The 15,804-nt window shown below is 34.6% G+C and overlaps 1 protein-coding gene across 1 annotated transcript in view; it reads right to left on the bottom strand.

Annotated features, from left to right (window-relative positions):
- Positions 1-15,804, bottom strand: part of LOC129728215 (allatostatin-A receptor-like) — a 280,889-nt gene that overhangs the window by 96,456 nt on the left and 168,629 nt on the right. The window contains exon 2 of the mRNA XM_055686637.1: positions 1,156-1,425. Coding sequence (XP_055542612.1) covers positions 1,156-1,425 — 270 coding nt within the window. The remainder of the gene's footprint in view (positions 1-1,155; positions 1,426-15,804) is intronic.

The following is a 15,804-nucleotide window of genomic DNA, read 5'->3' on the forward strand; positions in this document are numbered from 1 at the left end:
AGGCGTATACGATCGTTAGTGCTAACAGCCATGCCACCGAGAACAGTCCAACAGAGTATAATGTAAGTTTACTTGAAAATACTTCTGAGAATCACTATCCCGTACCACTGGCACAGTAACGGTAGGACACCGTCTTCGCCCCAACTCATTTAAATACCTTTGCTTATCATTATAAGATTATTAATAAAACTGAAAATAGAGAAAATCGTCTGTTCAAGCCTCTGCAAGCTACGTGAACAAACCTTAATATGATCTGAAACATTAACTGGCAATCAAATTTAGACAATATTTACATTTCATTATATTTCATGCTGATGAAGTATTGAGGTTATGGTTATATTGTATAATAATTAAACCCGCTCACAACGAAACGCATTCGATGGAAACCGATAATCGATTGATTCACAAATTGATAATTCACTGGAATTCAATTACGGCAATGGTTATCGAATAATCCCACAAGTAACGAAGCCCGATATGGTAAAACTAGCGTCCCGCGAACCGCCAATATCACAAATGGAACTTCACCACCCTCTTTACTAATTATAAATATCGAGGTTGGTATGTTTATTAAATTACTCACTCACTGGAATTGCAAACGCGTGTTCATAATGCAGAAAATTCACTGTGAGGCCCATAAGAAGCTTCTATTCCTAGCTCTTATTGAGAACAGTGAAATATTTACACAATCACACAAAGCGATGTTTCGACACCTAAGCTGATGTAACCTAATATCCATTGAAACTATCAGAACAGAATAATCTAATTTTTTTTTTCAACCACAGTTTCTGATGATGTTAAAACCCAGCAAAAACAGTAGCAAAATGTATCGGGCTTGCAGTGTTCCTTTTGTTACCCCAGCCACCTTCCCTCACTTCCATCATGATGTACTACGATAAAAACACTTCGCTCCGCTCAAAATAGAGTGTAAAACTTCAACGATGGACCACTCGAGAGAAGGACGCGCGAATACCATAATTAGTGCGATGTTCCAAGCTTCAGATAACCAGTCACTGTCGACACGGCATGGCCCATTGCCTCCGTACCGATAACCCTTCCAATCCGTCGGATTGTATCGCTTCCAATTAGTGTCAACATGGTTCGGCCCAATCAAGCCAACAACGCGCGGAACCACGGCACGAAATTCGAACCTACCTGTATTGGGAACCACAGCGAGGCAAAGGCCGTCACGACGACCACCACCAGCCGGGTGACGCGTTTTTTGCTTTTTTTCGACTCCGCTGACCGTCCGCCAACCGAAGTCCGCCACAGCCGGGACAACATGCACATGTACAGGACGCTAATCAGCACCAGCGGCACCAGGTAGGAGCTGGAGAAGAACGCAATGTGGAAGGCAACGCGGGAGAACTGCTCGTTCTCTAGAAACGTACAGGAGGCCAGATCCCGGTCTCGGTACTGAATTTTCTGCAAATGGATCGAATAAAAATAAATGATTGTTAGCACTTTCTCGGCAATTTTCTTTATTGGAATAAAAGTCATATGCTAGAAATTGAATAATGATACTGTCTTGAAGCTTCTGCTTTTTTGATTAAGATGGTACCTATTTTATCGAACCACAATTAAAATATATTGTTGCACAATCAGTAACTTTTACTTTACTTTCACTTTACTTTTACTTTACTTTTACTTAACTTTTACTTTACTTTTACTTTACTTTTACTTTACTTTTCCTTTACTTTTACTTTACTTTTACTTTACTTTTACTTTACTTTTACTTTACTTTTACTTTACTTTTACTTAACTTTTACTTAACTTTTACTTTACTTTTACTTTACTTTTACTTTACTTTTACATTACTTTTACTTTACTTTTACTTTACTTTTACTTTACTTTTACTTTACTTTTACTTTACTTTTACTTTACTTTTACATTACTTTTACTTTACTTTTACTTTACTTTTGCTTTACTTTTACATTACTTTTACTTCACTTTTACTTTACTTTTACTTTACTTTTACTTTACTTTTACATTACTTTTACTTTACTTTTACTTTACTTTTACTTTACTTTTACTTTACTTTTACTTTACTTTTACTTTACTTTTACTTTACTTTTACATTACTTTTACTTTACTTTTACTTTACTTTTACTTTACTTTTACTTTACTTTTACTTTACTTTTACTTCACTTTTACTTTACTTTTACTTTACTTTTACTTTACTTTTACTTTAATTTTACTTTACTTTTACTTTACTTTTACATTACTTTTACTTTACTTTTACTTTACTTTTACTTTACTTTTACTTTACTTTTACTTTACTTTTACTTTACTTTTACTTTACTTTTACTTTACTTTTACTTTACTTTTACTTTACTTTTACTTTACTTTTACTTTACTTTTACTTTACTTTTACTTTACTTTTACTTTACTTTTACTTTACTTTTACTTCACTTTTACTTTACTTTTACTTTACTTTTACTTTACTTTTACTTTACTTTTACTTTACTTTTACTTTACTTTTACATTACTTTTACTTTACTTTTACTTTACTTTTACTTTACTTTTACTTTACTTTTACTTTACTTTTACTTTACTTTTACTTTACTTTTACTTTACTTTTACTTTACTTTTACTTTACTTTTACTTTACTTTTACTTTACTTTTACTTTACTTTTACTTTACTTTTACTTTACTTTTACTTTACTTTTACTTTACTTTTACTTTACTTTTACTTTACTTTTACTTTACTTTTACTTTACTTTTACTTTACTTTTACTTTACTTTTACTTTACTTTTACTTTACTTTTACTTTACTTTTACTTTACTTTTACTTTACTTTTACTTTACTTTTACTTTACTTTTACTTTACTTCTACTTTACTTTCACTTTACTTTTACTTTACTTTTACTTTACTTTTACATTACTTTTACTTTACTTTTACTTTACTTTTACTTTACTTTTACTTTACTTTTACTTTACTTTTACTTTACTTTTACTTTACTTTTACTTTACTTTTACTTTACTTTTACTTTACTTTTACTTTACTTTTACTTTACTTTTACTTTACTTTTACTTTACTTTTACTTTACTTTTACTTTACTTTTACTTTACTTTTACTTTACTTTTACTTTACTTTTACTTTACTTTTACTTTACTTTTACTTTACTTTTACTTTACTTTTACTTTACTTTTACTTTACTTTTACTTTACTTTTACTTTACTTTTACTTTACTTTTACTTTACTTTTACTTTACTTTTACTTTACTTTTACTTTACTTTTACTTAATTTTTACTTTACTTTTACTTTACTTTTACTTTTACTTTATATTTAATTTACTTTTGAGCAATTCCACAAAAAACGGACAACCAATTTAATCGACCATTTTTGATTTGGCTGGAACTTTGCATAGATTTTTCTATGGGCAGAAGAGGCGATTTTGTGCTATTGGTTAAATTTATTTAAACACGACTCATTTTTAAAAAGCTATTTAAAAATACTGTTTTGGGAAGGTATTGACGAATATTGTCAGAGTTTGAAGAAAAATTAAATATTAATTATCTAAGAGAGCTTATTTTTTTAAAATCAATTTTATTTTTTCATAAAAACTGCAAGACCATCTAAACAATGAAACCGGTCCGATCATGGAGAAATCAATAAAAAAAAATTATGATTTTATTTTAATTTTTCGTTTTCAAGGGGCATTTTTTTTTTGAAGAACGAAATTATTATCTACAACTTGCCAATGACACTATTTATAATTTTCAATAGAGCACTCTATCTCAAAAAATTATGATTTCTCCATGATTCATCGTTTAGGTAATCGTTTATAGTTTTTATAAAATAACAGATTTTTAAAAATTTGCTTTTTTATAAAATTCATTTATTTTTCTCTCAACTTTTTTTCAAAAAAAAAATATTGTTTAGATTGCATTTTTTTCAAGACGAAAGTACTATCTACAACTTTGCGGAAGACGTCACACCGATCAAACGAAACGTTTTGACTCTAGAAATATTTGTAATCATAAATACCTTCTCAAAATATCATTTTTAAATAGCTTATCAAAAAAGAAGCGTTTTCTAAAAAATTAAATCAATAGCACAAAATGGCATCTTTTGCCTATAGAAACGTCTATGCAAAGCTTCAGTCAACATAAAAATGACAGTAAAAAAATATCAAAACTGGGACATTTTTCGTGGAACTGATCTTTTACTTTATTGTCACTATTATTTTATTTATATTATTCTCATCATTTTTGTCATTTCCAAGATATTTGTTCATCGTTGTTCACTTTGATCAGCTGTTTTTCAATAATGTGATTTTTGCATTATTCTACGTAATTTATTCCTAATTATTTTTTTTACTTTACTTATTTTTTTTATTTTTTTATTTTTTTCAACCAGGCAATTTTATTTATTTTTGTCATTTTTAAAATTTAAAAGAGTGATATTCAAAAAAAGTTAAGTTAACACTCACTATTCAACTATTTCTCTTATTTCAAAATTATTATTAATACATTAGTCTTTTTATTATCAATTTAGTTTAATATTGTCGTTTTTACATCCGTTTTATTTTCCAGTTTTGTCTAAATTTTGCCTTGAAGATGTTTTTCATTTTCTTTTTTTTCCGTTTTGCTTGGATGTATATTCATTTGATTTAATTTCTTTTGACGAAAAATTACGTCTTACTTTAGTAGGGTGCCATTCCGAAATATCGAAAATAGAGTGAAACGGAAGAATGAAAGATTTCAAATGCTTACAGCTTTGTTACCCCTGAACAGATTTTGGTCGTTGATATCTTGTTGGATAGAGAACAAATTTGTCTAGTTTAGGAAATCAATTTATGAAACATTTTTTTATGGTAAAGTGGTTTAATTTCATAGCAGATTTGATTATAGTTCGACCAATCTATTTAAGATATCCATACTTGTAAAGCCAAGTGATCGCAGCGTAAACCCCATAAGACCTGAAGTGACACAATAACTACTGCCGTTAGCTATTAATAACACAATACTCTAATTTAAAAAAAAAGCGTGGATTGTATGGTTTTATGAAATATTGAAAACAATTAAAGTTATAAACATCATTTTTACTGTGCACTACATATTTGGTTTTTTTTCTCTTTACAATCAGTACCAGAATCAATAGTAACTGTGATCACAGAATTTACATTATTTTCAAGGAAAGAAAATCCACTTGATAAGAGCCGATTTATTTTGTACTCGGCAGGAGGATCGAAACAATTCTTAATCACGAACTGCTGACGGTTGAATAGTTGACAAAAAACTAATGCACATCGCGCGTATCGTAGGTCATCATACCTAAAACAACAACGAGCAGCGTAGCACAACCTTTTTTACATTTTTCCATAGTCCTATGTGCGTGGCCCCGCCCACTTGTCGCATTAATTCTCTCCGTTGGTATTTAAAACAATCGCACGGGATCGCATCATTTATTCGACCACTGACTCTTGATTTGGAAACCGATTGCAGTTCACATTTATCATTCATGGTTCGTCTTGATTACGTTCCTACCTCATGGGTAGTAAACATATTAGAAGTCGCACAATCAGGCTCAAGGAGGCCAATGTTATGCGAGTTGGTACTGAAGTACTCATTGATCTGGTGGCTGCACTGTACCTTGCTTCAGAAACGTTGTAATTGGGAAACACCGCTAGAGATAATAGAATGTCATCATCCTGCAAGTGGCAATTCGAAATGACAAGGAGTTAAACAAGTTTCTATTCAGCGTCACTAATTGCCAAGGGAGATGTTCTTCTGTTCCAAGCGGTTCTGCTTTTGAAAATTAAAACGGGGATGATCATAATTTGATTGAATCCTAGCTTTGCAGAAATTAAAACCAACTCGCCCTTTTGAGTATTTGAAGCAGTGAATGAATTTTCAACATTTCAGTACTGCTATCAATAGAAAAAAGCAGCGTAATTTTAGAAATACCCTTACTCAAAACAATCTGTTGATAGCAGCGTGATGTGTGTTCGCAAATCGGGCTAAATTTGCATCAGTGCAATTTCATATTGCACAAATCTGAACCCAGTGTGCGTAATTTTACGTCAGCTACAAGGTCGTATCTGGGATACAACCCGATCAGAGAGAAAAAACAAAAATGTAACAGAAGTTGTTAGTTTGTTACGGGAAAAACCTTACAGGCTGTGTTTTCAATTTGGTCCCGTTAGGTATTAAAATAACAGAAATTATAACAGAAATCATTCTACTAGTAACAAACACATATCAAAATTTGTTACTAATATATCAGCTCTCTAACAAAATAAGATAGTATATAGAACAATATAATAACAGACATTGTTAGAAACAACAGATTTTGATAAAAACGAAAAATTAGTTAGATTTGTTTCAGAACTACTTCATTTCACGTTTTTTTATTATAACTCATTCTGATTCAATTTTGTTATCAAAATTATATGGAAAAATACAAAATTGTATCAAAATAAGTTATTTGTATCTCACGTTGATGGAATTTTGTAATATTTTAGTTATGCTCTTCTGATCGGGAACCTCCTACAATTTTTTTAATTTGAATATATTTAACAATATTTATTTATTTATTTCGTCAATCATATATGTAGACTGGTTACATTAATTTATAAACTATACAAGAACATAAAACAAATTAATTTTGTGTCTTCAGCCTCAAGGACTTAAAATACTGTTTTAGTTTATACCGGGACATCGTAAAGTCAATGGCTTCGCAGTGTTGATTATAAGAATTCATCATACTATTTATTGGTCCATTTTTTGCGTATTCCGTACGATGATGGTTAAGAGCAAATAAACTACGGTGTCGAAGTTGTCGAATGGGTGCATAGAAGTTCAATTTAGAAAGTAGTACTGCTGAGTCAACGTTCTGCGAAACGATATCATTTACAAATGAAGTCATCGCGTACTCTCGCCGTTCTTTTGATGTTTGAATGTCAATCAACATGCAGCGTGCTTCATATGACGGAAGACGATGTGCGGTCCAACCTAGCTTACGAAGAGCATATAGTAGAAATTGCTTTTGTACTGATTCTATTCATTCTCCATGTACGCCAGGACGAGGAGACCACACATTGATACAGTATTCCAGTATTGACCTCACATAGGCAATATACAAAGTTTTGATAGTGTACAGATCTTGAAAATTGTAGCAGAAGCGTTTGATAAACCCTAACATGTTGTTTGCCTTGTGTATGATAGTGTTATAGTGGTCGATGAAATTAAGTTTAGAATCTAAAATTATTCCTAAATCCCTAACTTTATCACATTTCTTCACATTCTGATCCCCTAATGCAATTACAATTTTGGGCGTTGTTAATTTTCTGCTAAAGGATATTACATTGAATTTTTTTACGTTTACTTCAAGTAGGCTTTTTTTACACCAGATGTAAAATGTGTGGATTTCATTCCGAAATACATTGATGTATTCTTGATTTTTTATTTCCCAAAACAGCTTTATGTCGTCGGCATATATTAGAACTTTAATATTTTTTAGGATGAAGGAAATGTCGTTTACGTACAAAATAAAAAGAAGTGGTCCTAAGTGGGAACCTTGGGGAACACCTGAAGTAACTTGAATGGGATTTGACTTTTTTCCATTAAATTTTATTATTTGTTGCCTGTTTGTTAAATATGATTCAAGCCACTTCAGGAGACCAGACTCAATTCCAATTTTTTGCAGTTTAAAAAGTACCATTGGTATGTCAATACGATCAAATGCTTTGCTAAAGTCTGTATAGAGAGCTTCAACATGGTTCCCATTATCCATTGCATTTAATGAGTAATCTACGAATTCAAGTAAATCTGTGGATGTGGAGCGTCCTTTGAAAAAGTCGTGTTGTTTGTCAGTTATTCGATTTTTGACTTGAGCAAATATCTTTTCATTAACAATTGCCTCAAAGAGTTTAGGAATGCAAAAGATAATAGCAATTCCACGATAATTACGTATGTCAGATTTACGCCCAGATTTGAAAATAGGCACTAAAAATGAGCTTTTCCATATATTTGGGAAGACTCCAGTTTCCAACGACATATTGAACAGCCAGAACATAGGAGTTGTAAGTTCCTACGAAAGATTTTTCATGAGTGCTGGAGGTATTCCGTCAGGTCCAGGTCCTTTGGAAGGGTCTAAATTTCTCAGACCCTGCAAAACATCCTGTACCTGAAGTTGGTTGACACCAACGTTTCTTGGATATTCTGGATAAAATGCAAAATAATCGTGGTCGCGATTTTCTTCGGAAAATGTGGTATAGATTTCCTGGAAAAATTTTGCAAAGAGATTGCAATTTTTCTCCGAGTTATCACCAACATGTTCATCGAGTTGCATTATTGATGGAAAATTGTCTGATTTTAGTTTTGTTTTGACGTAATTGAAGAAGTTCTTTGGACATGACTTAATTTCTAGTTCATTTTTTGCATTGAGTTCTTCAAATGCATCACTGATTGCAAATTTCACTGCCTGTGATCGCATAATTGTAACATTCGACATTTTATGGATTTCGTGCTTTTTATTGGGAAATGCTTAGAATAGTATGTACTTTTTACATCTGGAAAAATATGCTTATGTTTGTGTGAAAAAAGTCGTAAAAAATACCAAGTTGTTTCGTCACATAGCGTAAATAACCGCATAATTGTCACACTACTTAACTTTTTCAACTTTTTTGTCAAAAAAGTTTCCATCCAAATCCACATCTGCATCCTTCGGAACTCGGAAGTTATTCTGGTCTGATAACCAACCACCGGTGATCCGTTTCTGATGTTCAGCTCATGCTTGTTGAATACATGAAAAACTTCTTTTTCCATGTGATATATTCCAAAAGTAGCTTGAAAGTGACGGCATAAATGTATCATTGCAAAAATTTCAACCAATTTGACTTCAAAAGTAATATTCAATGTATACATAGTGTAAAGTAGTGCTTTCTTCATGATACTAAGTTTAGTTAAAGTGTCTATTTGCGAGAATATATTAGTAACAATGCATTTAAGGTCAAAATATAAAAGTGCGAATTGCTCGAACAACCAATTTTGCAAATGTTACAAATATGCGATTATGGGCAGTTCAGTTGATCACATATTTCCAAGTAAATTGCTAGATTTTCACTGCTATAGTATTTTTTGAAAATTTTGTGGGCTTTTTGTTTGCGGTTTTTTAATTTTTTATTTGTTTGTTGAACCAGACTGGATGTTTAGTGTTAGCGTGGCGTCGTTTTTTCTTCAATGGAATCTCTTGAGAGATGATGTTGTGCAGAATTTTGTAAAAGACGCTAACAGATGATTCGACATTTCCTTCATCTCTAAAAATTTGTTGCCAATTGACACAGTTTAATTTGTTTTCAATATTTGCATAGTTCGCGAGTTTGAAATCAAGGACTTCCTCATACTCACAGTCGTTGGGTCTTTGATATTCATGTAAAAATAAAGAATATTCAATTGCTGCGTGAAACTTAAATGGGTGTAAATGATTCGATCACACAGAAGTCTTCATGGATATACGTTAGGAGCAGGTCCAAATAGCAATTTTCACGGTTTCTTACATGGTTAACCTGGTTCAAACCTAGTTTAGCAATTTCGTCAAACATGAAGTGCAAAGTGATGTTATCTCCAACGACTGGGAGTAGGATGCTTTCGTTTTCAGGGTCCGAGATGAAGTCAGCGGTGTTTTGATTGAAGTCCCCATAGATGTAAACTTTCACTTCTGGAGGTAGTTCAGATAAAATTTTTTCTGCGCAATTAAAAAACTTTCCATACGTAATTTTATTAGCGTTATGTGGAGGAAAGTACACAGAGGCGAATACGTGTGATTCACCTGCTATGTGCGATTTTATCCAAATGTGCTCGAATTCTTTGAATTTAGGTGCAGCAATAGTTTCTGAATTAAAATTCACAGGGACCGCTATGAGGACTCCTCCGCCTGACTTCTTTTCGGATTCTTGAAGATTCCTGTCATTCCTGAATACATTAAACATATTTCCAAAAACTTCTTCACTTTTGACACTTTCATCCCAGTTTGTTTCAGTCGCCAATATGACTGAAAAAGATGAGCCTAAAAGATTGTTGTAAATTTGTTTCATTTTGGCTGGGCCTTTCATGCGATTGAAATTTTGATAGTAAACCAAAATTTCAGTCGCATTTTGTGTTGGTGAAGAAATTTTTGGGGATATGGTGGTTGACGATGTTTGAGGGTTGGTGAGTGTTACCTGTAAGTCTTCTTCTTTCTCATCGAAAGGGGTCGTTATTTCCGAAAACTCGGTTTGTAAAATTTGTCGGTGCTTTCCCTTAGTTGTTGTAGGCGGTGTGTTCGTTCACTGGATAACGATGTCCGATGAGACTGCAGGTCTGCTAAAGCGTCATCGCGTGATATTCCCAGTTCTTCATGTACGTCCAGGAAAATTTCACGTAGCAGGTTTAAGTCAGTTGGTAGTCCTTCAGCTGCCAGCATCACCGATGCACTAATTTTGGTGATTCCTCGAATGCATACCGTTATTGGCTGATCATGCAGGAAAGCAAGGAAAGTTCGTACCGTATCCATAATTTTGTGATCACGCAGCCGTGCTTTCAAATAGCGTTTGTCACCAGCAGCGGATTGCTCCGTTAGTCTGACAATCGGTGGACGCATAGGATCTAGCAGCGGAGCAGTATTTTCCGGTTCTGACTGTGAAGTAGTGCTCTGTGTTGTACTTTTTTCAGATCGATACGGGTTGATAGTTTCTCCTTTCCTGAAGTTGATGAGTTTTGGAGCAGAAAGTGCAGCTATCGGATGGTCGGTTGATGAGGGTGGCCCGGCGAATTGAACTTTTGCTGTGGCTAGTAATTCTTTGTCTGATGCGTTGATGCGTTGATAGTTTCGCGTACCGCTGTGCTGGTTGTTTTGTTTACTGGTATGAGTGATTTGTTGTTTTCTTTTTTTACGGTTTCTTTTGGCTTTTTCGGCAGCTTTTTCTTGTAGTCTTCGAGACCGTTGCTTGGCATCATAAGTGGACCAGTCCTGCTTCCATTGCCATTTTTTTTCTTCATCTATAATTTATTTGACACGGCACAAATATAATTCAATGTTAACGGCGCCAATTATATCTGGTAGCTTACTTTCTAAAGTATCTTAATAACTAAAAGCAAATTTTTTATCCTCGCTGCCGACTACGAGCTGAAACTAAATCTAACTTAAAGCTAGAATGTTTTGCATTAAAAGCACTGATTTGTTGTTTGATGGTTTTCCATCGCCATAGGTAAGTAGCATATTGAATATGTTCCGCTGCTGGGCCAAGATATTACGGACTGGCATATTGGGTTGTCTCCCTCGGGGCCTGAGAGTATCGTGCGGGTCTAGTTGCTGTTTCCGGATCCGGGGTCTTAACGTGTTCTTGTCGTTTGGTTGGATGTAGGCGGAAGGGAATAGGATTAAACTGGGGCGTGGATGGATTTCAGGAAAACGTATATAAGGGACATGTAGGATAGGTCACGGCTCGCCAAGACATCACGAACAGGAACAGCCGGCTGCCTACTTTCGGCCTGCAGGAAAGCTATTAATTTAGACCTGGCGTCACGGTGTACAGGGCATGACCAAACCACATGCTCTATGTCGTGATAACCTTCACCACAGGCACAGATACCACTTTCCCCGAGCCCAACGGGTTCGTCGATACTTTGGGGATTATGGAATGTAACCACCTTCCCAATTCCCCTCTGGTCCAAGCATGTTCGTATTCTGACGTACAAGTGCGAAAAATTCATTAAAAGCAATTGGTCTTTCATAAATATCACCGTTTGTTGCGCCCACCTTAGCCAAAGAGTCCGCTTTCTCATTGCCCGGTATAGAGCAGTGAGAAGGGACCCACGCTAAGGTAATCTGAAACGATTTTTCGGATAAAGCACTCAGATGTTCCCCTATTTTCCCCAGAAAATACGGAGAGTGCTTAACATCTTTCATCGATCGGAGAGCCTCAATGGAACTGAGACTGTCCGTAAAAATGAAATAATGGTCCGTGGGCATTTTTTCGATAATCCATAGGGTGTACTGAATCCATTGCCATTTGTTACCCAGAAATCTCCATCCTGGAGATGTATGGTCCACTTTCGGATAGAAAGATTTTCCAGCTAGTTCTTACTGAAGATTTTTTTAAGGTTTTGCACTGCATGTGTTGGTCACCTGAAGATTGGAGACAGTCCCTGAGACAAATTTCACCTCCTCGAGTATTTCAGTAAGTTTTGAGTCGTTATTTGTATGAGGTTTCAATGACTCAGCCTCTGTGATTGAACTAATATAATTGCTAGTCAGGCTTGAGAGCCGTTCGTCAAAATATTTATGTATTTTTTGTGGCATCGTTGAAAACGACTCGCTGATGCCGGTCAATGTCGTGTGCAATTTATTGTCACACGACTTTATGCGCTGCCCGACCGCACTGCACATGTTTTGATTGCTTTTGTTAATCGCTGACAAAGTTTCTTTGACATCATTAAGCAGGTGCTCAATACTGTCGAACAATATAGTCGTTGATGTTCATAATGTCATTATGGCTTTCTCGATTGATACTTAATGGTTCATAATATGTTTTGCGTTGCCATATTTTAAATCGATTTAAATTTAATTTTACTCAGTTTTATTTGTGTTCTAATTTTTCAATTAGGTCATCACTGATGAAAAAAAACACAGCTTTGAATCTACTTATTTGTCCGAATTTCCATATTTTTGTCACAGTTGGGATTCCTGTCCCAGCGGTTGAGTAGATAACATTTGGCTTGCTAGAATTCATCCAGTATCGGCAAAATAACACAGCACGTTTTGGGCGTTCTAACAATGTATAACACATTCGTAGGTTTTCTATCGAGAATCGTGCTGAAAATCGATGCACAACATTTACGATGAAATTTAGTTTGAATCATTTAGTGATTTCTTTCCCAAGAAGTGTTATTTTATCGACTACCAACACGGAGTTCAACAACATACGTGATATTTTTAAATTCAGATTTTGCGCACACACTAGCCATCATATTCTACACAGTAAAAAAAAATTACATTACTTTAAATGCACATAAATGGAGCATTGGAAACCATGTAATATTCCGTGTGGCATTATATTCACATGCAAAGTAAATGAATATATTATGAATTTGCATGCATATTCATATTCGAAGCTTTAAGTTTATATCAATTAACGTACAAATTTACATGGCTTAAAACGATTCTGTATTGTGCATTATTAACGGTGTGAAATTGTATATATTTTTCACTTTATGTGCTAGAAATCGTTATGTGAGCTTATTTGTATTACACGCAAAAGTTCAAGCTTTAATCATCCAATGTGTCCTTTCAATTCACACAGAATTTGCTCTGACTTCGCACAACCAATGCGTGATAGGCATAACGCAAAAGTTGTACAAGGAATACATTGACAGAGATCAAAATCAGAATATGTATCATATACACAAAAAATCGTAATGTCTCGGTAAACTTCGGCTTCGGGCGAACGATCAGTTTCGAGGCGCTCAAGAAACCGTTTTATACTTTCGCGAGCCAGTGCGTATCAACGGGTCGTACATCCCTAAAAATCGTCAGCAACCGAAACAGCCAATGGCGAGCCTTGTTGCCGCCGAAGCTATTGACGCTGGTGCCAGCAACGCAGAACCGAATGCATGTGAATGAAACCAGAGTCATAATTAAATACAAAATGTTTTGGACTAATCTCATGTTTTTGTTTATTGTTAATGATTGAATGATGTTTTCAAACGACCTGATTCATGAAAGTGAATCGATCAGAAAATAATTTCTTCAAAGGAGTCAGTACCCAACTTATCAGTATTGATTGCTGGTTGCACTGTTTTAACGATGCCAACCTTCTGAACATCGGCTGATGCTTTATAAGTGTAGTTGTTTGGAGCTGCGCAATACATTCAAAATACGCTAGAGCATCAAATGCGTTATGCCCATCGCACATGCGTTGTACTGGTTCCAATTTTAATCAGTAAATGCGCTTATTTCGCCCATAAATGATCTGGTTACGCACACTCCAACTTTTGCGTGTAGTTGTAAATTTCATTTTTTGGTACTGTGTACGTGACGCTCGTCGCTCTCGGTCATCATCGGGACAACCCATCGCTATATGTTTTCACGCATTATGCTTATGCGCTGCCCTGATCATGTGATGTGAAGTGGCAGGTGGTACGTACTAATAGCCACTAGGAATAAATTAGTCAATATCGGCATATAACAAACCAATAAAATTTGTTCCTGGTGAAGGAAGGTAAGTATTTGCTGAACCCTACTGACAATAGAAAGCGTCATCGCTATTATTCAACACTTACTTCAAAACCCACCGATTCTGTACTAAGGAACACATGATCACATGTCGCATAATTTGTAATCTGTTGGAAAATTGCGATTTTTCTTGCATTTAGCAATTTCGTGTAAAAAAATCTATCCGCTTTTTTTGCTCCGATCATACTCAAAATCGCAATAGTTGTTATTTATTGAAAAAAATTAGACGCATATTTTCTTTTGCTTGGTCCTTAGTGCGGTACTTTTTGTCATAAAGTTGCCCTGTAAATTGAATTTTTTCTTATTTTTTTTTCAAAACCTTGTAAAGTTACAAGGCTGAGCCGTTTAAATGATTTTGAATTTTTCGGATCAAATTGAAGATAAATCATGGCTTTTCAAAAAAAAACATAACTACCCCAAAATTATGATACAAACCGTTTTTTCCTGTTTGAGAGGGTTTGAGACCCAGGAAACTCTATCGTTCGATATTTTTTTGGATTGCTCAGAAAATTTTACATACAATGTCAAGTTTTCGCAAGGGTAGGTACAAAGGTTCACTATTTAGGAGATGGATTTTTTTTATCTCTCCGATCCCAAACACCATGCGTCTCCATAGGAAAAAGCTACCAGAAAAGTCACCGTCTTGGGGACTGCTTTCAACTCAGTTCATCCGGAAAGATTGCACACTTTATAAATATAAATTGATTGGAAATGATTGCGTCTGTTTATTGACAAAAAAACATTCATTCAATTCAATTAGACCCGAAGTGTATGCCAGTATTTATCCATGAACGTGAAACGGTGCGCGGAACACAACCGAAATCATATTCGTTTCAACGAAGAATGTCTGCAGGTTAGTGTCATACTCCTTACACAACCGGCCGCTTGATGACGTTCACGTCAGAAAGCGCATCAATAGAGCAAAGAAAATTTTACTGCTAGTTTATTTACTGTGGTGCGGATTAAATCCGGATTTTATCCAACTATAAAGTTGGACAAATTCAGATATACACACCAGACGAGGGCAAGCGGAGGGAACGGATACCGAGTTGAAATGAAATGCCATAAAAAGCATTGAAATGAAATGAGCTGGTGCAGATGTCCCGTTAAGAGATTTCATGACCGCGGTAACATCCCTTGAGCCTTCATTTGCCTGTACGTCGAATTTTGTTTACGATTAATAAAACTTTGCCCTGAGTTGTTTTAACTGCTCTATGAATTCAAAATATTTGTCTCGTACTGATGTGCTGAAACGAACGCGACTTGATGTGTTTTCTTTCAGTGGTTTTTTTTTTCTTGGTAAAAACTTTCCACCAGAAGTTTACCGCGTTTTGCTCCAGTCCAATTTCTCTTAGCAATTCGGTTTACATTTATGTCGACAGCATTGAAGACTCATCACATTTTCATTTTTCAAACGAACGTGAATCCCAATTAATGCCAAAAGGATACCGGAAGATAAATGTAGCGACGAGGGGATCAGCCTTTGAATCACTTAACAGGATGTGAAAGTTTCGGTTGTGTCATCATTGAAAATGATTTTCTTTTCTCTACACATAAGTTTCACACTAAGCACCCAAGTTATT

The sequence above is a fragment of the Wyeomyia smithii genome, chromosome 1 (assembly GCF_029784165.1).
Source record: "Wyeomyia smithii strain HCP4-BCI-WySm-NY-G18 chromosome 1, ASM2978416v1, whole genome shotgun sequence".
In the NCBI taxonomy this organism is placed as follows: Eukaryota; Metazoa; Arthropoda; class Insecta; order Diptera; family Culicidae; genus Wyeomyia; species Wyeomyia smithii.